Source organism: Puma concolor, chromosome A2 (genome assembly GCF_028749965.1).
Source record: "Puma concolor isolate L17-30 chromosome A2, mPumCon1.1.hap2, whole genome shotgun sequence".
NCBI classification, from domain to species: Eukaryota; Metazoa; Chordata; class Mammalia; order Carnivora; family Felidae; genus Puma; species Puma concolor.
The window spans coordinates 49,745,100-49,769,771 of NC_141668.1; the positions used below are offsets into that span (position 1 = coordinate 49,745,100).

Genomic DNA, 24,672 nt, shown 5'->3' on the forward strand with positions numbered 1-24,672 from the left:
GGAAAAATCTGTGTGCAGTTTAGCTGTTTCCCTGGTGTCGTCATATGCCAGACTGTGACATCACCGCTTCTCCCTTGGGGTCTGCCATCTAATGTGGCTGTAGTCTCTGACAAGGCATAGTTCTATTTGGAAGCTCCCCCGAAACTCACCACACACCCCGTTCCGGAACAATTACCAAAACTTGCAAGCTCTTTTCATTGCTTGACTGTAGAAAAGAAACTAAAATTAAGTCAGTTAATGGAGAGACAGAGCTCAGCAGAAGAAACATCAGGCACATCACTATAAAAACCAGTATCACGAGACTTTGAAGAACTCCCAGCCTTCCAGAGAAATCCATCACTAAAACACGAGGGATCAAATGCTTTCTATAGAAACACCCTTAAAAGAAGCACTTCCCATGGTAAGACTTGGTACAACAGGATCTTTGAATGAGAATGTAACAATGGGACTTCTATTGAGGACTGATAGAAACAATACACTGCACACAGCTTTGTAAAGACGTAGTTCCTTGTGACGGTTACCACTGACAAGGAACAAATTAGGGTTCCATCTTTATTAAACTCCATGCTGATGCAGGCCATTTCCCTGGCCTTTCCCTCCCCTAAATCCCTAAAACAAATCACAGATGAAAAGGCAGCGATTCTGAACCTGCAAGCAACCTTAGCTGAAGACAAGCTTTACTACCACGGGGAAAGCGCTAGATTTCTTTTCCTTTAAAGTACCGTTCTGCCATCTTTTATAAAAACCCAGACAGGAATACTCCCTTGGAATATTTTCCCTCTAAACAGTTTTCCTACATATGATGTCCAGGATCACAAATCCCTGGAAATCACCACAGTGAAACTTTCATTTGCTTCTTATTCACACAGCGGCATTCACCCAAGGAATCCGTTTAATGACATATAATAATAGAAGAAGTCACTATTCAGGGGGTGGCGGGGTGGGGGGTGGGGAGCAGTTCCTGTCACTCACCCCACTGGAGCACAACGTCTGGGAGAAGGTGTGTACACAGTGGCTTCCATTCCTGACCTGCTAAGGGGGGTGTCTCCCACCACAGACATGGTGTCTCCCCCACGCCTGGCGAGGTCCCCCTGGTCTTCCCTGACACTGTCTAGCAATCTTGGTTGGCTTTGGGACGGAGGACAGACTGGGTATCTATAGACACAAAGCTGACATTCACTCAGTTGTGTGGGCTCTGACGCGTCAAATGGAAGCTGTTGGGGATTTTCTTCTTCTTCTGATTCAGCACTTTTTAGGAGGCTCTTGAGGGGTCTGATTCAGCAGCTTTGGCTACAAACACCCACGGTGAGAGGAAGAGGTTAAGGGGAAGAAGGGACAGACACCCCACACTTGAGGGCGTGTGCTGTTCCCTTTAAGTGCCCGCAGGCCTGTGACTGGTACAGACATTGGCAAGAAGCCAGGAACGTCTTATGGGAAAAATAACGTCTGGAAGAACATCTTGTCGTGCTCTTCTTACTTTCATGACTTGGTGAGCCTTTTGCCAGGCACAGATTCTGTTGGGAGCAATCCACTCGGTGAAAATACCTGGCCCCACTCTACCTGAGCTCCCTAAGGAAGGTATGTGGGATGCCCATGGCACAGGTATTTCAGGATGAGAAGCGAAGGAAACAATACAGAATCTGGAATCTGGAGAGTTTCCAGGAGTGAAAACAAATCAGGGAAAAAAAAAACCAAAACAACCAAAGTCAAGGTTGTAAATATTCTGCCTCCTAAGTAAGCATGCTACTTTTCCGTTGGGTGTTCCTCCTGTCCTTGTACATTTTCCTCTCATACCATTTCAAACCCAGCCTCTAACTGAAGACTCAACTTATTATTTATTTTTCTATTTTTAATTCAAGGAACACAGCTTCATGAAGAGAACTCTCATCTCCAGACTTGAGAAACATCAGGAATTCAGCATTTAATCAAAAAAAAAAAAAAAGAAGAAGAAGAAGAAAAGAAAAGAAAAGAAAAGAAAAGAAAAGAAAAGAAAAGAAAAGAAAAGAAAAAGCTTTCTGAGTGTGGGCGCTCATTCATGCTGGTTTTGTATCTGATGAACTTTTCATTCAATTTGAAGCTCAATGTGTACGAAACCCAATGAAGTGAACCAAGAGAAGGACGTCGTCCAAACATGTTGAAGCACTTGTGGGTGATTGCTCGGTTCTTTGTGCTCTACAGCTCCTGTGAAAAGCCTCTGTCTCAGGCAGGCTCCAAACTGCCAACTCAATGAAGCAAATAATAATTATTCCTAATGGCAATAATAATTATGGAACGCGGTGGACCCAATATAACGTTGGTTGTATGTGGCTTCGGTGGGGCAGCCAAAGTTTCACACACTCTTTTTATAAAAATCTCTCTGTCCCTCTGTCTCTGTCGCTCTCTCTCTCTCTCTCTCTTCTCTCTCTCTCTCTTTCTCTCTTTCCATCTCTCTTTCTCTCCCTGTCTCCCTCTCCCTTCCACCCTCCCTCCCTCTCTCTTTTTCTTTCCCACACACAAACACAGACACACACACATTTGCCAAAAGAGATCTGGACAAACTCACTCCTCTAGTTTCCTGCAAAGTGCTTGACTACGGAGTTAAATTAAATAAATAGCAGCTATCCACACAATGAGGGTGGATTGGGACATGTCTAGTAATTGACACTGCACACAGACGTGCGCGCACGCACACACACACACACACACACAACCTCATTTTCTTTTTAGTTAAAAGTTTTAAACTCTCTCCAAATCCAGACTTTTAGCCAGAGCCATGGCCAAATGACAGACATAAATAATTTGATGTATTCCTCCTTTCTTTCCAGGGGAAATGGCAAGAAAGGAGGAAGGAAGCGAGGGACAGAGAAAGGCGAGAGAGTCAGGATTCCAGATGAGTGCCCTCCCACCCCCACTCTACTGTGTATTATAAATTAGAATCTCCGGGTAAATCAAAGCCTTCTTTGGTGAAGCCCCAAGCCCATGATTAGCATCACAGCCAATTTTCTCTGAAATATTTGCCCTCCTCCTCACAGGAAGGGAATCACCACCTGAGCTGACTCTCCCTCCCCTGCTCTAAGATTTGGCTGTCACCACCCTCCAGGGATGTTAGCATTAGCACCTAAGTATATCATCCCACATGCCAATGATGTCAAGGTGTCAGAGAAATAAAAAGTGGCTTCTCCTGAAAACATAATCCATCAACCAAATGGTCATTTTCTAGATAATGAGGAAATTGTTTCAATTTTCTGAAAATTAGGTAAAGGGGCTCATGTGAATCTACGTGAGTTTTTTCTTGTTTAATCTTATTATGCTTGTCAGTCACTGTGGCTATTCTTCAACTTAACTTAAACTTTTTTTTAAGTTTTATTTATCTAAGTAACCTCTATACCCAATGTGGAGCTCGAACTCATGGCCCGAGATCAAATGTTGCACGCATTACCAACTGAGCCAGCCAGGCGCCCAAGTGGCTATTCTTTAAAAGTGGTTCCAAGGTGCTGGTATAGTTTATTGTCATGTAAGAGGGAGATTATAAGGGATATTCAGGGCATCATGAATAACCATGCTATTTAGAATATACAGAATATACCAAGAATTCTTCAAGGGCTTTGAATAAGGTAACATACATGTCAAACGGCCTAAATTATTTTCCAGTAGAGCAAAATATTATGAAATGTATACACACACACACACACACACACACACACACACACACACACACAATTTCCATTTGGATATAACTGGCTTTAAAATTCCCTGGTCTCCTATAACAGTGTACACAGTTTACTTGGGATTATTTTTTTAAGACTTTATTTTTAAGGGGTGCCTGGGTGGCTCAGCTGGTTAAGCGTCTGACTTCAGCTCAGATCACGATCTTGCGGTTCGTGAGTTCGAGCCCCATGTCGGGCTCTCTGCTGACAGCTCAGAGCCTAGACCCTGCTTCAAATTCTGTGTCTCCCTCTCTTTCTGGCCCTCTCCCTCTCCCTCTCTCTCTCTTTCTCAAAAATAAATAAACATTTTAAAAAAGATTTTATTTTAAGTAATAGCTACACCCCACATGGGACACAAACTCACAACTCTGAGATCAAGAGTCACATGCCCCACCGACTGAGCCAGCCAGGTGCCCCTATTTTCAAATTCCTTCTCCCCATGTTTTAGAGAGGCTATCGTTTGGAATATGTATCTATAAAGTTGCATTTTTGCTTAGTTTTGTCATTAAAAATATACTCTGACTCAGCATAGGATTATGGAAAGAGGTGAAAATAATAGATTAGAGGTCAGCTGTGAAGTGCTGTGCATTTGGTTTGTGAATGACCGTATCTGAACCAATATACGATGGGCCTGTGGTTATTGGGGAAGTCATTTCTGGCATTTCAAAGATGTTTGGGGCCATCTGTTCTCTGCAAAGTTCTGCAATCCTGCAAAAGCAACCCAAGCACATGCCGACATGTCTCTACCCCACACTCACAAGGGTCCTATCATTTTACAGACTGTACCAGACTATTCACCAGCCAAAATGCACTTTGCCAAAGGGGGTGAAACTATAAAACTCCGAATTCTTTTAAACATGTCTGGTACCATTAAGAATGTTTATTACTCTACAGGAATTTTACGTTGATATTTACCAAAAGCACAGCATACAAGGCAAATAGGTGACTAGATTGCCTACTAAATTTGAACGTATCGATTTTATGGAATTTCTTCTTCCACGATCCATATCAGCCAAGCAGTGTTGTGGTAGAGTGTTAGTTGTGGTAAACAAACAAACTTGTTCCTAAGAGCTGCAAGAGGGCACTTATTAGATAATCTAGTTTCATTATTTCTTTTCATGAGATGGAAAAGTAGGGCCCAGCGAGATCAAGGGGGTCTGTGTAAAGAACTTGGGAGCAGTACAGTCAAAACCACCAGCTATGGCTTTCAGTCCCCAACAATGGCTTTGCGTTGTGCTTCATTGAAACTGAATTCCATCTGGATGTAACTGAAACTTAATATCAGGGATCCCCTTCATATCCAAGATCCAAGACCAAACTGGATGTTTATTAAAATGTGTAATTCTCATCCCACCAAAAGTAAATGCCCATAGAATTTGTATAATCTTTGACCAAATCCTCATCAGAAAAGTTATAAAAAATGATGGTACAGAAAATCCATATGATCTAATAAGGATTGAAATAGTATTATTGAAAAATACATATGAGAGAACCTATTGAATCATTTATCTTTTGAATCCCAAGATGTCCAATTACATACATACATGATATATGCAATGGGTACCATGAACTATCTGCAAATTCCTAGAACAGCCGTCTCTTAACTCAGAAAATACCTGTCAGTCAGTTCAGATGGCGGAGTTATTCACACTTTATGAGACATACAGTACTTAAGAATATGAAAGCTACAAATGACCAGAAATGCCCACTGAGACACTGCCGTGTTATTTGCTCAGTCTTCAAAAGAGCAAAGTGCCCTCCAGTTACAAAGGACCAGATCTGCTTTATCAGGTTCATTTCTCCTAAGATGCTTGCCTTGCAGAGCACCGCACACACTGATCACTTCCCCGTGTTAATACCCCTTTTGGCATTCACCAAGGAATGATTACACTTAGTCCTGGGACTCTCTTTAAACCACACATCAGGAGCTGCCATGAGGCAGCTAGGCATCCATGTTTCCGGTCCTGAAAACAGGAAATACTGAGCCAATCCCCATGTAGAAACTATGACAAGTACAGAAAGGTAGTTAATTATTGCATTTTGTATTATGGGAAACATATATCCTAACCCCCAATGTCTAGTTACTCGGCACCTTATCCAAGGTTTACTTTTCTAGGAAGACACTCAATATTGACGTAAACTAAAGCCCTATGTTTCAAATCTTCCACGAAGTAAACCCAAAAATGACAATAATGCCAGAAAAGAAGACAGTGGACAGCATTTTCCAAAAGAGCTGCCTCTGGCAAGATCGTTGTCCAGGTTTCTTGCATCGGACTTGCTTTATATCTTTCACTAGTATGCTGTTGCTTTTACGTTTTTCTTGTGAGATCTCCAACAATGAGATACTTTTAGCAAAGTGACAATAAAAGAACAATTTATTGATAAGATTAGTGCAAAGGAGGAAACTACACATAGCCATGCATGTAGTACTGTGCCTTCAAAGAACGTACCATGTCAGGTCGTTTTCAAAATTAAACTTGTTACGAAAATCACTACACTTTTTTTTTTTTTTTTTTTTTTAGTGAATAGGACTTTGAGGATTTTCTAGTGATACCTCTCCGTTTGACAGGCAATGAAACCAAAACTTGGGGGAGTCAAGTTCATTCAGACCCACAGAACAGTGCAGTGTAGGTGGCCTTGCTTCTGGTTCTGGCTCTTGCCATTATTAGTATGACTTGGGGCAAGTCACATAATCTCTGAACCTCACTTTACTCAAATGTAAAATGGGTATGCTCATTCCCATGGAACAGACTTATAAATTTGTAGTTATTCACCTAGGAGTTGACTCTGGAAATCAGATCTCTCTGGCTTCATATGTTGGGACCCCTCTGTTTGACTGCACCAGCCTCCTCTTTCCAAGCACTCCCAAGCCCTAATCTGTTCTTGTCCACTGTAGTATCTGAACACATCCGTAAACACATCATCTAGAGCTCTCACCCAATTCAACTCTCGGAAGAAAACAAGCCAAGAGGGAAAATAAATTTGAGACAGAAAAAGCACCGTCTGAGAATTCTGAAACTAGGACTGACTTGAAATCAGTTGGTTAACCTTTTCATATAGAGATGAAGGAACTGAGGCCCAGGGAAGTTGAGCACTTGGCCAGAGTTGAAAACCTTTTAAATGGCAGAGCTCGGACTATCCTAAACCTATCACCTCTGAACTCATGGCCAATACTTTTCCAAGGCTCTCCTCTGACCCAACATAGTTTAGCTCTGAGCAAACTCTTTCTGGTTCTCCAGGCATATCTCTTCAATATGTTGCAGAAAAGAGCAATTGTCTAGATTTACGACGGACACGGAGTGAATGATTCTGGGCTATTTGCTCTAGAAGCAGACCCTCATCTGCGCCTATCTGTTTCTAAAAATGGGGTCGGGGGCAGATTCACACAGAGTAACCTATATGGAAGCTACTGAAACTTTGTGAGCAGGGCTTCTGTTCATAAGGTCCAGAAATGAAATCCTCCTTGGAGAGGAGGTCACAGGCAAATTCACTTATCCACAGCAGAGATCAGAATAAATCTGGAAGTACATAGTTCATCTGGGTAAAGGCTGGGGGGAGGTCTTCCTTGAGACCAAGAAGCCCAGGGCAGAGCAACCAAATGGCTGACGAAAGAGCAGTCACTCTCTGCAGGGACTTTGGTTTTCTTACAAAAGGGGAAATTTGGCCAGAGCTCCCAGGTACAGACCAACTCTGCTTCCCCATGTGCAAAACAGTCTCCGATCTCCTATATATTTCCCCTGCAGGACCGGAGCGGCTGCTAGCCACTCAATGTGTCTACCTCTGCCCTTGACCATCCTGCACAGCACAGAGGCTCTTCACACTGGATTCTCCCAAACGGCCAGATAAGCTCACGTGTCTTCCACAGCACTGGGATTGCTATGCATCGGAGTATAGGGCAACCATGTGCTTTGGAGTCCAACAGACCTCCATTCAAAACTCTGCTCATCTCACTGGCTGAACGATGTTGGACAAGTTACTTCTCTTCTTTGAGCAATGAAACTGGAGTAAATAATGCCTGCCTCCCTGGGCTCTTGGACAATTATAGGAAACAACACGCAATGCTAGATCAGGGCCTGACATATAGTAGATGTTGGATAAATGTCAACTTCCTTCTTTGTCTTCATTACCAATGGAGGGCTTGTCTAACAAAAAGCTTGAGCCATTGTGGGGTGACCTCCAAGTTTCTCTCCCAACTGGCTGTTTATGGACTAAATGTTTGTGTACTCCCCACATTCATATCTTGAATCCCTCACTCCCCATGGGATAGTATTAGGAGGTAGGGACTTGGGAAACAATCTCCTTTAGATGAGGTCATAAGGGTGGGATGGGATTAGCGTCCTCCTAAGAAGAAGAAATACCAGCATTTACCCACCCTTACCCCACCAAGCACAAAGAAGAGGTAGGTGAGCGCACAACAAAATGGCAGTCGTCTCTAAGACAGGAAAAGGGTCGTCACCGAGAACCAAATCTTCTGACCAAGGTCCTTGACCTTGTACTTTCAAGTCTCCAGAACTGTGAGAAATGAAGGTCTGCTATTTAAGCCACTGGGTCTGTGGTATTTTCTTATATCGCTGTAAAGGGATGAAGATACCAGCCTTGCTGTGTTCCAGGTGAGGAGCTGGCGGAGCAAGGCACACAAAGCTCGCCTGAGGAATCCAAGGCAAGAGCCAGATTCAGAGACAAGAGCAGGGTTATTTTTCCGCCTCTTGGAATATGCAGCCATGTGCTCTGGTGTTCTGGCTCTGCCCCCTTCATCTGGCCACAATACCATGTGGTATCACAACTTCTGAATGTTAAGAAACCTTATATTTCCTCAAGTATCAGTACTTAATTTTTCGTTCCACACATAAAACTCTGTGAGTGGAAAGGCTGCTGGCCCCCTTGTCAGAGGTAATTTCTCAAGGCTCTGCATGGGATTTAACGGGAGCCATATGGTTAAGTCCGTCAACCCTCCCAGAAAGCATCCCCCTGAAGGGCCCTCGTAAATGTTCTCAGGGCTGTGAAAGATCCAGCAACTTTCTAACAATAAAGCAATGTTCACAGCCGACGATACTCAGCAAAACACAAAGCAGGAAGTAATGGCTTCTATTCTGAATTACTCAAAGGGGTCTTCAAGCTGTCCTGGCAAAGGGCCGTGGGCCAGTGACACCCTGGGACCTGCTGGTCTGTTGCCTCCAGCAGGAAGAAGGCTGGTCTGGATGTCACTAGCATCGGCCTGGGGTGGGCAGTGACGGTCTTACTCATGCTCAGTTTGGCTTGTGAAGTTAAAGAAAACTCTGGACAGTGGTTTTACACACCTATGCATTTACAGAGCAAGCACACTCCCAAATTGTCAGCTGCTTTATTTATCTTAAGTCCTCTTTAAATGTCGCTTTTCTGTGGCAGCGCCATTAGCCAACCTCTCTCCCTTAATTTCTGAGCAACAGCGACACAAAAATCCTCAAATCAATTACCATTCCCATCTCAATGAACACCTCAAACAGCAACACCAACTTATACAACGAAGCCGCATGACTCTGGTAGAAAAGGTAGCATGCTTTTAACACCAACACGCTCGGAGGCAGAGCAAGCTTTATTACTATGACTACCGGTCACGTCAAGGACCAAGTATTAGCCACACCTAATACTCTGTATAATACATAGTGTCAGAGATTGCAAACAGAAAAGAAGTGCGGAAAGGGCAAGAGGAGGTACAATCTATGACGCATACTGGCTTCTCTTTATTTTTACATAAAACAAGGTTTGCTTCTACGGCATCTTATATCAATTTCTGGCTAAGTATCAGGCCTAAACTGTTCAACCACAACCCCATGCAAATAGGGGTTAGGACCAAATTGCTAACATAGTTACACATCACATGGACACTGATGTGCCAGGATTCAAAGTAGTACAAAACGAAGGAGGAATTTCATACATTAATGGCTTCAAATATGCATGCGGTTGACCATATTTTCACGGTTCCTGACATCTTAACCAGAATGTTCCCCAACGAGCCAGATATCTTCTGTTCAAGACACGAGCTTTCGTAGGAACATCTGTGTATCTTGATGTTAGGCACAGAACACTTCTATGTCATAAACTATGACCATCAAGTACTTTTTTTTTTTTTTCAACGTTTATTTATTTTTGGGACAGAGAGAGACAGAGCATGAACGGGGGAGGGGCAGAGAGAGAGGGAGACCCAGAATCGGAAACAGGCTCCGGGCTCTGAGCCATCAGCCCAGAGCCCGACGCGGGGCTCGAACTCCCGGACCGCGAGATCGTGACCTGAGCTGAAGTCGGACGCTTAACCGACTGCGCCACCCAGGCGCCCCTTGTACTTTTCACCAATCGTCTAACAAGCTCACGTGTTTGCCCAAATCCCTACAGAGGATTCAATTTGTAGAACATGTTGAATGAAAACGGAATGCAGGAAGAAAACGGGTGGAGTAGAGTGGCAGTGTCGCCCACGACCGATCAGAATCCTGTACTGAGGTCCATTGGTGGAGAATGCCACATTCCATACCACCTTCACTACTCTCCTGAAGAATCGCCGGGCATGAATTCCCTGCTCACGCTTAACATCATAAAGAGAACTAGACTCCTTCAGGAAAGCTGGGATCTATTAAGATTATAGCCACCTCCTCAATTGCTTACCGGCTCCTACAAAAGTATCTCATGCAAAGAGAGACAGAGAGAGACAAAGACAGAGTAAGAGACAGAGAAAGGGAATTTACACGACCACTACATGCTCATCGACCATTTTTCCCAGGTTCTGCTGACTTAATCCTGAATTAATGAGCCTGTTACATGATATCTAATAAAAACGACTGCAGCAGAGATACTGCTTGGAATCTGCCACATATTTGCTCCAAGGCTGAATCGATTTCATCTATATTTAACACATGCTTGTTTTCTGTCTCACTTGTCTCCCCCACAGCCCATGGCTCAACTCTTTTTTTTTTTTTCCCCCATCTGGAAAACTTATCTCCTAAAATGCTACCATCAATCAGCCAAAGACACTCTTCCTGAGAGAGCGTCTGCCAGTCTGACTAAGCACAAGTAGTCACTAGTTTGGGGATGCCTCCCACACTCTCTAGCACCGTGTGTTTTTCTAGCTTGCCTAACCGCACGAGTACAATTTGGGATATTTATACTTACCTCCAGTTTCTACTGGGATAACAGCGTTACTTTGACAGAACTGGGCATAGGGCATGGTGGGGGGGGGGGTGATATGGGATGGCACAGAAGTTGCCTGTGTCGCTTATCTACCTACTTATAAATTTATTTCTTTGGATTTTTGCATTTCCACCCACTTTGGTCTAGACTGGCTCAGTGCCTGCTCAAAAAGTATGAACATCCGATGCTTACAAAGACGCATACACTTTGCCCCTCAAAATCTTCCCTGGACTACCGTGCTGTTCCCATTTCCAACTCCTTCATTGTCAATATCACCCCTAATATATTCGAGCCTTTATGCTTAAATACAGCATGAAAGAAGGTGCAGAAAAGAAAGCAAAAGTAAAGTTGGCCGCAGAAGCCAAGCACCGGGAGAAGGGAAGGAAAAAAAGGGGGCAGGAGACAGGCGGCCCCCTCCCTCTCCCACAAAGTTCCAGTCGTGAACACACCCACTGGCCGCAGCAGAAAAGCACTGTGCGTGGGCACAGGTGGGTCCCAGCCTCCCTGCCTGGATGCAGCTTAAGCGCTGAGCCTGAATGAAGACTTTCATTGCTGTTTGCTGTTTTTGTTGGCCAGTAGCCATGGCAAACATTTGCAGGTGGCTTGGCCAGATTTTGACACTTAAATATTTGAGGTTGTGATAAAAATCAGAATATTACTACAATATGGTTCTGTGCAGTCTCAAGAAAAAAAAAAAACTATCTGCAATTTCAAATGCTCATTTAAAGACACAGTCTCCAGAGGGAACTCATGTTTTAAAATAAGTACTCATTTCCTCTTTGCTGCGAGAAATAAAAAGAGTCAACCATCCCCAAATGTTACCACCTAGAGTTTCATTCTGAATCCACTGGTGAGATGGGTTGGGTTGTTCCTTGCTGAGCGCCATCCGGGCAAGGTTTTAGATGGGTCACATGGAGAAAATGGAGATGACAGGATGTGTGGGTTGGAATCAACATGGTAAGCACGACAGGGAAGGATCTGAAGAAAAGGAACAGCCTCCCTCAAGCCTGGCAATGAGACAGAGTCCTAAAAGTGACAATTATCTCCTAGAACGCACCAGGAGAGACATGCATGAGAAGACGGAGTGGGCTGGGAGGTCGCATGTACCAGAGGAACACTCCCACCCACCCAGGCACAGTGACACAGCCTAGAAATGTTACCCAACTGTACAGCCCTGGGCCAGCCGGGTAAATTATTGACAGAGTCAACACGCATCTTAGAATTCAGTGCTAACCCTTAAAAGATCGTTTCACAAAAACCAGCATTGTACTAACAATGGCCGAATGCTAAGGGCCTCCAAGAGGGTAGCTGGGGTGGGGGCGAGGGGGGAGGCAGAACTCCAGGGGGGAAGGAATGTTATAAAACTGCTAGTAAACTCTAACACATTTTATGTTTTTTCCCCTTGAAAGAAAAATAAAATAATTATGATTAGCTGGCCTAACTGTGAATTGTCTGCCAAAGCCAAACCACTAGAGTGAAGGAGGGCCTTGAGATTTAGATGCTGTCTTTAAAGAACCCACTCCACCCTCGTAGTATATTATAGGTTCTTGCTTTAGATGGTGGCAGTATTTGCTCCCACGGTCATTTGAAAAGAAAAGAAATATTTAACAGGGCTACTAGCTAATTTAGCATTGGCTTCTTCCAACAAAGTCAAGCATTCAAATGGCCAGATTAATATTCTTTTTTTTAAATGGGAGACCAAATGTACCCATGGCAAGCTCATGAAACCATCACTGCCCACAGCTCCCATTTGTTAAGATGGGTCTTCACAAATCACAACCCATCTGATAGGTTGAGAAATGTGGGAGACAAGGCACCCCTTCTAAAGCATTCTAAGGAGGAATAAGCTGATGTTGTTCCCCATGCTCACTCTTGATCTGAAATTCCTACAAACATGAAAAACAAAGGGGAAAGCACCTGGCTGGCTCAGTCCGTGGAGCATGTGACTCTGGATCTGGGGGTTTTAAGTTGGAGCCCACACTGGGTGTACAGACTACTTAAAAATAAAGTCTTTGAGAGACTGGTAAAAACTGAGAATAAACTAAGGGTTGATGGGGGGTTGGGAGGGAGGGGAAAGTGGGTGATGGGCATTGAGGAGGGCACCTGTCGGGATGAGCACTGGGTGTTGTATGGAAACCAACTTGACAATAAATTTCATATTAAAAAAACAATTTAAAAAATAAAATCTTTTAAAAAACAAAGGGGGCAAGACACATTGGCACATTGCAGGTCTGCTTTGGGTTGTTGTTGTTGTTGTTGTTTTAAATCACCGTATCCAATATTCAGCTGAATATTCACACTGAATTCTGATGCACATACCAAATACAGCAAGCTCCCTATCCTATTTTAAACAGAGGATTGTGGGAACATACAGCAAGCAGTTCTCAGCTTTCAACAATATAAATTTATCAGAGCTCTTTGGCTTAAGTTACTACTTTTTCTTCCTAGGAACTTGACTACTCTTAAATATTCGATTTCCTCTTCACTCTACTCCTGTGAGGGTGGAAAGAAGACACATAACCATCATCCTGAAGATAAGGAAGCAGGCCAGAGAGTCTGTTATTTCTGAGAAGCTCGCGGGTAATGCCCAGGCTGCTGGTCCTCAGACCACACTCCAAGTAGGCAGGGGATAGCACTGTCATATGAAACTCAGAAGTGAAAACTCTTTCCAACCCATAAACAGAGTGTCTGGGATTCTGACGAAACCGACCTTTCTACCAAGTTCTCTCAATACCGCAGTACTGTCTTTTTTACATAAGCCAGGGGGAAAGGGTTTGCTGTTTTTGCTTTTTCTACTCCAGGAATGAGCCTGGGCCAACACAGAGGAAGGGGAGAACTAATAAAGAGGTATTAACAAGGAAAGGAAGCAAAGAAGAATAATCAGAGGGACGCAAGACTGGAAATACATGGAAGACACAGGGGCTGGGCTCAGCAGATCCTAGGAAAAAAGGGACACACTCTGTTGGGGAGGAAGGTGGGCTGGTGAAACCTCCCTCTACCATCCTCAAGCATTTGTCCTGAAAGTATGCTCTGCTCCCCGTCACACCCAAGGGGTTTTCTCCCGTCATCTTGAAGTTCACAACTCTTGTCTGAAGAAACGATGACACCGAATGCCTTGCTTTGCCCCGCAAAGTCCAGGATCAAAAGTGTCCACCAAATGGGGACTCCCCACCTTTCTCCCATTAAAAGCATCACTCTAAGGGCCAGGTGGTACCACACCAGCCAGGAACACCAACTTCTGTCTCACCCGATCCGAGCACCAGAAACAAGGAGAAAGTCTAGAACATTCTCTGAGCTCCAGCCAGGACCCAGAGACAACCGAGGAAGTCTCCTTACCCGATCTGGCGGTTGGTGGAAGGTGCCTGTGTGATGACAGAGCTGGACTGGGGCGACGGCATGGCTTGCTGAATCACAACGCTGGTGTCATGGTTGGGCATCCGGGTGCTGCCAAGCTGGTGAGCTCCGGGCCCCGCCAAGGCCCCACCAACTGTGTTATGCATCGAGATATTCTGCCCAGAGAAGACAGAGGGGAAGGTCAGAAGAAGTCAATGTTTTATGCTACTCTCAAGCTCTCAGAGGACAAAATTGGGCATCTGGTCATGTCAACTAAATAAAGAGTTATGGCTTCTGGCAAGCCATGGGTCCACCCATCTTGTTATAACTTACAGCTATGAGCAGATGAGAAACAACTATTTACCCTAAGAGTAACACACATAAGAAAACACCCTGAAATTTACTAATCACTCTGCCGCCTTCCTGATGTAAGGTGTCTATCAGGGACATTTGATGCATGTCTTCTCTGACCTGGTGTGATATATACTGTGTTTGAAAATAATTTCCATGGTGAGTGCACGATACTATGATTTAGTGAAGAGCTGTTCAGCATCCTGCTTTGAATGACATGCACACTAGGTTATTGTTTCTTTTTCAGTCGCATGAGAGTGGCCAACCACCTACTTTTTTTCCCTCCCAGGAAACTACTACCTTTCCCAATCATAATCTAGGTACTCATGACCCAAGCTCAACAACCTGGAGAGTGAGGATAGATGACTGGCAGAGATGACAGGGTGTCTGGAATCCAATGCCAAGAGCCAAAGTTGCAACTTTCGGCTGTATCTCCATAAAATCAATCTCTAACAATTTTTATGGAATAACGGAATATAGAACAATGCTTGCTTGTTCATTTACTTTTTCACTGTCTTGTCCTCTAGAATGAAGAACATTTGTGTTCATAACTCTCTCTCACGGTACTTGGAACATTGTAGGCACTCAGGTAAACATACGTTGCATGAATAAACCAGTGAAGGCAAAATGTGACATCTGAGTCACTTAAGGGAACTAACAGCCTGTGCTTATTTCTGATGACTTGAATGAAGGTTTCCTTGTTTAAAATTCAAAAGTAAGGTAACACACGAAAGGTAAAGCTGTCTCAAAAGACAGTTCTTCTTAAAAAAAAAGAAAGTCACTGGGACAAACAAAAGAGGATTCACACTGGAGCAGAAGTCTTACCAATGTGGTAGAGCCAAAAGGTGAGAAATTCAGAGTCTAGAAAAGAAAGGGAAAGTGCAGGGTAAAGCCAAGTAAGTAAGTGGGTCTCTGTAAACAGCTAGGCACAGCTCTTCAGCTTAGAAGGGTAGTGAAATTCGAGAGGTCAGCTGGACAATGGGTTGAGGATGGCAGAAAAGAAATGGAGTGTCACTAGCAATTTACTGGAGGGAAAATATATATCTGTCTGCGCTTTGGGGTTAGCAAAGAAAAAAATAAATGTTACCCAGGAGAACCAGAAGTGGTTCTTTGAAGTTCTTCTGCAAAGAACAGGATTTCCTGCACTACGTGTTAAATGATGGTGATAACATATATGGTATTTGGGGTGGTTGTGTCCATCACGTTGCACCTTTCCCAGATTTCTGATTTCTAAATCCTGACCACACAGTTTGTCAGGAGTCCAGATGGAAACTGGGCACCTGGCTTAGACTGTGAGCCGACTGTGTTATCGCGGGATCCCAAAGGCATGAACAGTCGTCTATACACACACGCGGTCCAAAGGCTCCTCTTTTACACTGGAAGGTTTTTCTGACGTGGGAAAATATTGTGGTTGGTTAAAGCAAGATGAAAGGAAATGGCGATTTGTGTTGGAGTAGCGTGCAGGGGTATGCTTAAGTTCTTTTTATAGGGTCTAGAGACGTAGCGAATTGAGCTCAAATGATAATAAAATAAAATAACTGGGTTACTTCTTTAAAAAGTGAACCTTAACAAACATACTTCCCTGGGTCTTAATGAGGTCTTGAGGAAGTCAACAATTAAAAATATTTTTTTCCTCCATTGTTGGGATCCTCAGAGAGACTCCCAAGTTTTTGTCTTGCTCACAGTCACCTACTTTGCCAATAATAGATCTGGGGCACCGGAAGATTTCTGGCTCTTTTTAGAATTATTTTCTGTTGCGCTGTACTATCAAAAATTATGAGTAGAGCTGCACAGTCTAAAATTTAAAATAACAATCTTTCAATTGACAAAGAAGAATATAAAATGTATGAACCTTCCTTGGGTTACCCGCGGCACTATTCTTCTATCACCCCCCTATGCAGTCCCCAAGTACTGCAGAGTCAACCTACGCATCTTTGATCTGTTTCTATCCTTCTATTTCTCCTCCTGCCAACCTACACCCAACCACCTCCATCTCCTTTCCTGGACTAGAAAGTGGTCTCCTAACTGGTCTGTCACTTACTTTGCCTTCCCTTTCTCCTTTTGCCCATATACAGTCACAGTGATTTTTTTTTTTTTTCAACGTTTTTTTTATTTATTTTTGGGACAGAGAGAGACAGAGCATGAACGGGGGAGGGGCAGAGAGAGAGGGAGACACAGAATCTGAAGCAGGCTCCAGGCTCCGAGCCACCAGCCCAGAGCCTGACGCGGGGCTCGAACTCACGGACCGCGAGATCGTGACCTGGCTGAAGTCGGACGCCTAACCGACTGCGCCACCCAGGCGCCCCACAGTGATTTTTTTTAAGTTTGTTTGTTTGTTTGTTTGTTTGTTTGTTTGTTTGTTTTGAGAGAGAGAGAGAGCAAGCGCATGAGTGCGCAAGTGGAAGGAGGGGTAGAGAGAGAGGAGAGAAAGAATTCCAAGCAAGCCTATGCTGTGAGCACGGAGGCAGACTAGGGGAGGGTACGCACAATGTGGCCCTAGAGATCTTCCAAACTGTGAGATCATGACCTGAGCTGAAATCAAGAGTCAGAGGCTTAACCAACTGAGCCACCCAGGCACCTGGCATGGTGATCTTTTCAAAAACCAAAACTGATCACGGCCCACAATTCTCCCCGCCCAACTGCACTGCCCCACCTCCAGCCACCACCCCCACAAGCTTCTTAGATGGCTTCCATGGTTCAGAAGACATTGACAGCACTCTTTGTGTCATCTCCAAAGCCTGTAGGAGACCCTTCCTACCTCTCAGTTCATCTCACACTACTCTCACTCTTGCTTTGTGTTCTTCACTCCACCTTATTGGCATGTTCCTGTCCTCATACTGCCCATGCTCCCTTTCAGCACAGGGCCTTGGGAATATGTTTTTTTCTGCTACCTGTGCCGTTCCCCTGATTCCACCTTCAAATCTCAGATTAAGCATCACGCGAGGAAGACTTCCCTGACCTCTCCAGTGATGGGCACCCTCTCCCTCTTCTTTGCAGTACTTTTTACAAGTTCACAATTGTTTTGATTATTTGACTAACATGTTTCTTCCTTAAGGCCATAAGCGCAATGTGAGAAGAGACTAAATTTGACTTTACTCCCCATTGTCTCTGTTGCCTAGATCAGTGCCTGCATATAATAAGTGCTCAATAAACACTGAATGAGTGAGTAAACTATAAAATGATATTCCTAAAATATTCAGTATGAGGAAGTCTTTTATTCCCTGGCCAGTTTTTGAGAGTGCTAACTTTTTGTCCATCTACCGGGATCTCAGAACATGCTTATGGTATTAGAGCTTTAGATATTAAGGTATTTGTTCAATTATGGGCTAGAGAAAGAGAAAAGACCAGTGTTAAGATGAAAGCCACAAACATGGGACGTACACAAGAAGGAAAGCCTTTGAGAAAATATTAAATGAGCCCTTGGAAGAAGATGCCAAAAGGCGAGCTCTGAATCTTTGAGCACTTTGGCTCAAAGTATGGCAACAACCATTCTTCACCTCCACCATGAAAACCAGGAAAAACTGATCTGTGCTGCAGCACAAAGAAAATGATTTCTTCAGAGGGAAGCATGTTAAGTGAAAGAAAGAACTACTTCTTTAATGAGAATCATTAAGAAGAATTTTAAGGGACACCCAGGTGACTCAGTCGGTTGAGTGTCCAACTTCAGCTCAGATCATGATCTCATGGTTCCTTGAGTTTGAGCTCCACATCAGGCTCCTTGCTGTCAGTGTGAAGCCTGCTTTGGATCCTCTGTACTCCTCTCTCTCTCTGCCCCTCCCCTGCTCTCTCTGTCTCTCTCTCTCTCTCTCTCAAAAAAAAAAAAAAAAAAAGAAAAGAAAAGAAAAGAAAAAGAAAGAAAGAAAGAAAGAAAGAAAGAAAGAAAGAAAAAGAAAGAAAGAAAGGAAGGAAGGAAATAAGAAAGAAAGAAAGAAAGAAAGAAAGAAAGAAAGAAAGAAAGAAAAGAAAAGAAAAGAAAAGAAAAGAAAAGAAAAGAAAAGAAAAGAAAAGAAAAGAAAAAAGAAAGAAAGAAAGAATTTTAAAAACTATCCAGGAATATACCTCACACCTTCTCCCACCAACATTTAAGACATCTCTTTGTCTCTGTGACCCCAACCAGAGATGGAAAAGGCTCCTAAGTGTTATATTCTAATTCTTCAATAATCTCTTTTCTCCACCACACATGAAATCTGCAAATTCTCCACACTCCTTCCCCCAGACCGAGGGAGTAATTTCAAAACATTTTGGAAAAATAAACAATTAGGCAAACATTATCATTTCACATTAAGAGAAGATCTTTTTTTTTCCTTTAAGCATTACGTAGTAACTCAAACATGAAATTATTTTCTGCGTTCACATTTTCCCAATTATGGGTTCAAAACCTGTCTTCATTGATAAAAGAATGGCATTTTACCTCTGGGTAAATTAAATATCCAATTTCAAAAACACGAGTGACTACATCTTGCTGAGTTACTTTTGCTAGTATAGGTGCATAGATTTGGAACTGGTACAATAGTGTCATCAAGCCAGTGGATGGGTGTCAATACGCATGGAACAATCAGAGATGTTCCTCGAGGCTCAGCCTTTGGCCTTTTCTTGTTCTGCATTTGTACCAACAGCTTGGATGAAGATGTAAAAATTGCGCCTGTCAAATCTGCAGTTGACACAGTGTTGGGAGGCAGAGCTTATGTTCTGGGTAGTAGAATCAGGTTTTACTTGAGCCAACTGTGTGATCTGGCCTCCAAAAATGCTAACATAAATCTAGGTTGCTGTAGAAGAAGTGCGATGTCCAGCTCAAGGGAAGTAATTACTCCACTGTACAGCGCGCTGAACTGACCACATTTGGCCACCACATTTTAAGGGGGAAATTGACAAATAGGAGGGAATGAAAGCAATGAAGGCATCCAAAATGCATCACAGGAAGAACTGTAGAGGAATCAGGGAATATTTAGTCTGAAGAAGAAAAGATTTAGAGGGTCATGCTAACTGCCTTCAAATATTTGTGGGATTAGATACAGTCTATATTACTCCAGAGGGCATAACTTCCAAAAAATGGGATCATGTTGATAAAAGCCAATGATGACTACAATTTGAGTTCTTATTTTGAGACAACCACTATGCTAGATGCTTTATAAACTGCATCTCTAACCTTCACAATGGCATTACAGGGTCAGCGTTATTAGCCTCGTTTTAAAACAATAAAAAGGGGCGCCTGGGTGGCGCAGTCGGTTGGGCGTCCGACTTCAGCCAGGTCACGATCTCGCGGTCTGTGAGTTCGAGCCCCGCATCAGGCTCTGGGCTGATGGCTCGGAGCCTGGAGCCTGTTTCCGATTCTGTGTCTCCCTCTCTCTCTGCCCCTCCCCCGTTCATGCTCTGTCTCTCTCTGTCCCAAAAATAAATAAAAACGTTGAAAAAAAAATTAAAAAAAAAAAAAACAATAAAAAGAGTAAAATTCCTACCATTACTAATACTATGCCATTCTCTTCTAGTCATCCACACTCTTTCTGGACTGATGCTCTAAAAATACAAATTTGATCTTTTGTCCAAAGACTAAACGAGCTGCCTTGTCACATACTGAGCTTTCTGGCATTGGAGTTAAGCCAGTACAGACTAGTGGCCCCCTGTCAAGGATGTCACCAAGAGGATTTCTGCATCAGGAGGGAGAAAGTGCTGCATGACCTCTAAGGTCTCTTCTATTGCTAAGATTCCCTCACTTACGATACATGGTTCATACTTCGGCCCAAGGCTTCCACATGATTAGTAATCTGCGATAACATTGGAAATACACTGGCTTAGGAGTTAGGAGGTCTATTCTAGTCCAGGCTCTCTACCCCTCCTTGCAACCATGTAACCTGGATAAATCATCCAACCCCCCTCAGCTCCATAGCCCCATTGCTAAAAGCAGGGGGTTGGACTACCTGGTTTCCATAATTATGTCTGGCTCTGATACTCCACAAGTCTCTTTGTATGTTACATTTTATGAGACATTAAATATCCAAACACACTTTTTAGATTCTGATTCACGGGCCTACAAACATTGATTTTTTTTTTCCTCCATAACCATAAGCTTTTGGAGATGAGTCTCCTAAAAATTATAGCTTTATGCCAGACCCAAGGGATCATGATTCAAGAAACGGATCCAACACAAAGTAAAATTTCTCAAACTTCAAAGATGAAAATTTCACAAATTATTTTCACCTAAATCGCTCACTCTGGGGGTTCCAATTTCTCCACATGTTCCTTTGACTTCTTCTTCCCTTCATATCCTTCACTATACCTTGCTCTCCATTCAGTGTTGTTCTGAGACACAAAGGGTGTGAATGGAATGAGAATCAGGGCATAATGAGTCTTGATTGCATACTCAGTGAGTTTGAGGTAGGGTGGTAATTGTCTATCTGCATGCATGGGCTTGGAATACAATATGCAAAAAAACAACGCAATGTATATGAATATATGTCCATGTTCTTATAGACACCTATAATTTCAGGGCGTGGTCATGAAGGATGAAGGGCAGTGGACCACAGATGAAAGTAAAAGTTGGAGCATACAGGGAGAAGGTTGTTGATTCCCATAAGGTCCCAAAATGCTATCTTCAAATCTATATTCTGTCCAACTGCCAAGGTGTGGAGACTTTATGGGTTTCTCTATAAAGAGCCAGGGTCATCCCGACACGCATTTACAAGTCAAGTTGTGCAATCTTGGAATTGTCTGCATCTTAATGAGGCCCGGGCAGTTATGAAGACTTTCAGAACTTCCCCGATGTAAACATCCATGATTTGCATCCAAAAGATGCCTGAGACATCCACAGGATAACACAAGTTCTAACCTTGTGTTAGAAGAGACTAAGCTCTTTGGAGGTTTAGGAAGGATTCTAGAAGGTCCTAACTCCTTCTTTCTGATGCTCTCAGGAGCTGGAATACCAGAGTGAGTATTTTGAATTCTACTAAGAGAGTAGGCTGCTCCGTGACAGAGGGGACAGTGAAGTATTAGAGGGGACATAGTGGGGTTGGGGAGGACACCAGGGGCCATGCCAGCTGCCTCTCTCTCCATAACATTCTCCTTAGTGTAGCCACACTGTGAAAGATGAACAGAAGAAAGAATCCATCTCAGGCAACTTTGCATCAGGGAAAGGGAGAGGAGAGCACAGAGCCCTGTGAAAATTCCAGCCTTGACATGCACATTTAAATTCTGCTTTTTCAGGGGCGCCTGGGTGGCGCAGTCGGTTAAGCGTCCGACTTCAGCCAGGTCACGATCTCGCGGTCCGTGAGTTCGAGCCCCGCGTCGGGCTCTGGGCTGATGGCTCGGAGCCTGGAGCCTGTTTCCGATTCTGTGTCTCCCTCTCTCTCTGCCCCTCCCCCGTTCATGCTCTGTCTCTCTCTGTCCCAAAAATAAATAAACGTTGAAAAAAAAATTTTTTTTTAAAAAATAAATTCTGCTTTTTCAGAGTATGCTACTTATCCCAGAAGACTTCTAAGGGGAACAAAAACATGAGCACTGGAATATAGGGCTCAAGTTCAGATCAGCTCAATAGCACCTGGGCATGTTAAGTTCTCTGAGCCATACCTTCCTCATCTTTAAAATAGAGATAATCATCTAATGAACAGGGTTGTAGTGAGCCCCACATGAGAGGACGGATGTTCCAGCACAGTGCTGACAGCATACGTGTACTTCTTCTCTTTTAGTATAGTTCCGAACGTGAGGCTCAGAGAGTAGTGGTTCATTCTGGGTGGCTACTCCCCATGACTGATTTTAATAGAAATATTACTAATAATAGCTAGCACTTATACAGCATTACCATATGGCAGAAAACTCATTTAGTCCTTATTAGTCTATGAGGCACATAGGATTATTAATCTTCGTTTTACAGAGGAAGAAACTGAAGCACAGAGAGGTTAAGTAACTTGCTCAAAGTCATCCAACTGATAAGTGAAGGAGCTCAGACCTAAGCCCTTTGTCTTCAGAGTCCAGATTCTTACCTACTAAGCCATACTGCCTGTATAGTCTTGCTGTAAAAATATTTTCTAGTGGAAAATGACATGGCAAAAAATAAAGTGTACCTGCTATCCTTTCTAGGGACATTAAAAGAAATGGTTAATTGATGCTGGTATGGGATCCTGAGAATTACAATATATCTGTCTTACCACTAACTTGGGGCAATGTCATCACCACCATTTCATACCTAGAAAAGACTGGGATACACCATTAATTCATTTCTAAGTTGTTGACTCGTGACCCTTGTCTTAATGTCATATTGCCTGCACAGGTCTTTTGAGACTGGTTTACAAGGAACAGGGCAGATTAAGATTAGGGAGGAAAGCTGTACTTCAAAAACTGTTGAACGATACTCCTACCAAACTACCAAAACAACCAACCAACTGTCACTCACTCATTCTCTGATGAAGTTCAGCTTCCTCAATAGTTCCACGAGTTAAGCAAAAGGCTGAGAAAGAGGTAATTTCTTTGATGTTTGGATCAAGTTCAATTTCCAAGGCAACTTCCCTTACAGCGGGTAGAAAAGCAGCTCACACATGGATATGACCCTCAGTGGCCTTTAGCACACTCACCCGTTCCCAGGAAGTGGAAGGCCTGGCCCGAGTGAGGTTCTAGACTTGAGCCTGCAAGATACGGACCAGCAAGATCCATCTGACTGGACTGTGCTCTCCTCCAACTCCAGACCTCTGTCATCCTTTCTAATACTGGGTTTAGACAAAAGAGCCCTGAACCATCCCTGTAAGCATTTTATAGCTATTCATTTAATACCGTAGTAAAATGCTCAAGACAATAAATGTCTTCTCAGGTGCCACCCTCGACTGTGAGAAACAGTTTTCAGGTGTCTCTCAAAGATCCTGCTCCTTCCTGTTCAGATTCTCTCAGTGCCGTGGAGTGTCTGTGTCTCTGCTCTCACCTCCTGCTTTAGTGTCTCGGTTAATTCCGCTAAATATAATCATATGGGTTAAAAGGAAGGAAGTGATGCCACTTCGTTCAGGTTACTAGAATTTTAGTTGAGCAAATCTCTGTGGTTGATGCATCCACAGATATCTTGGAAGTCAGAGACTCCTCTAATGCCCCTGAAAATGATATTGTACTCACTGCTCCCTGGTAAAGTTCTCAAGAGTCTTCCCCAAGAAACTGTGGCACCAGCCTACTTGAACACTTCTGCCGGCCATACCTCTGACATATGACCTGAGCTTTTATCATTTCATTCCAATCAATCTTTTCCATAACATCTCCTGGCAACTCATCCTCTCTACCCTTTTCCCTCTCATTCACACACACAGACCTCAATGCTTCTTGACTATTCATTCCATTTCATGTCTCTTTTTCACCTCTGCACATGATATCTCCTCTTTGCAGTCAATCCAAGATCCAGCACCTTTCTCCTCTGTGGAGCCTTCTCCCACTGCTTCTGGCCCCATTAGTTGCTCCCTGTTTTGTGCTCTCGTGGTACCTTTTCCATATTGCCATTAAAGAGCCTGGCTGATTTCCACAAGCACTTCCTCCAGCAAACTTGGACCAGGGAATAGGCCAGGTTCACCTGAGAACAGCCAGTGTCTGCTCCTTGATATGCACCTTGCAGACGTGCAATAAATTCAATTTTTCAGTGAATACATGAATGGTGGCGATTTTCTGCAAGTCTATTGCGTCTCTTTGCTTTACTTTCCTCACTTGTTAAACAGGAACAACCATACCTGGTAAGGTTTTCATAAATATTTAGTTAAGTAATGCCAATGCAGAGCTTAGTACAATGTTGGGCGTATTAAATGCCCAACACTTTTTAGTAACCATTACTTTAATTATCATTACTGTTATCATTAACAATGGTAACGCCACCTCTATACGCAATTAACCACTCTTTGGTCCTCCATTTTATCCCATAAATACCTCTTTCAAAGCTCTGATAACACATTGGTGTATTTGTTTATTTTTAAGATCGGTCTTCCCCTTCTAGCTGTGAAGACTCTGACAACAGGAACAGTTTCTGATTTCACGTGGCTGTCCCCAGGGCTTAAAACAATACCTGCCACATGGAGGTTTGCTGAATGAACGTGTAGGGAGTGCAACTACAGTGCTCCCAAAAAAGAAAAAAGAAAAAGAACCAACTTTCCCAGAAGACCTACAGTTCAGAGGCAATATGGAAATCTAAGGA

General features: G+C 43.3%; 1 protein-coding gene across 5 annotated transcripts in view; it reads right to left on the bottom strand.

The window, feature by feature from the left end:
• Positions 1-24,672, bottom strand: part of CREB5 (cAMP responsive element binding protein 5) — a 404,427-nt gene that overhangs the window by 233,556 nt on the left and 146,199 nt on the right. For all 5 annotated transcript variants that reach the window (XM_086693658.1, XM_086693664.1, XM_086693650.1 and 2 more), the window contains one exon: positions 14,181-14,353. In XM_086693658.1, the coding sequence (XP_086549784.1) occupies positions 14,181-14,353 (173 nt within the window). The remainder of the gene's footprint in view (positions 1-14,180; positions 14,354-24,672) is intronic.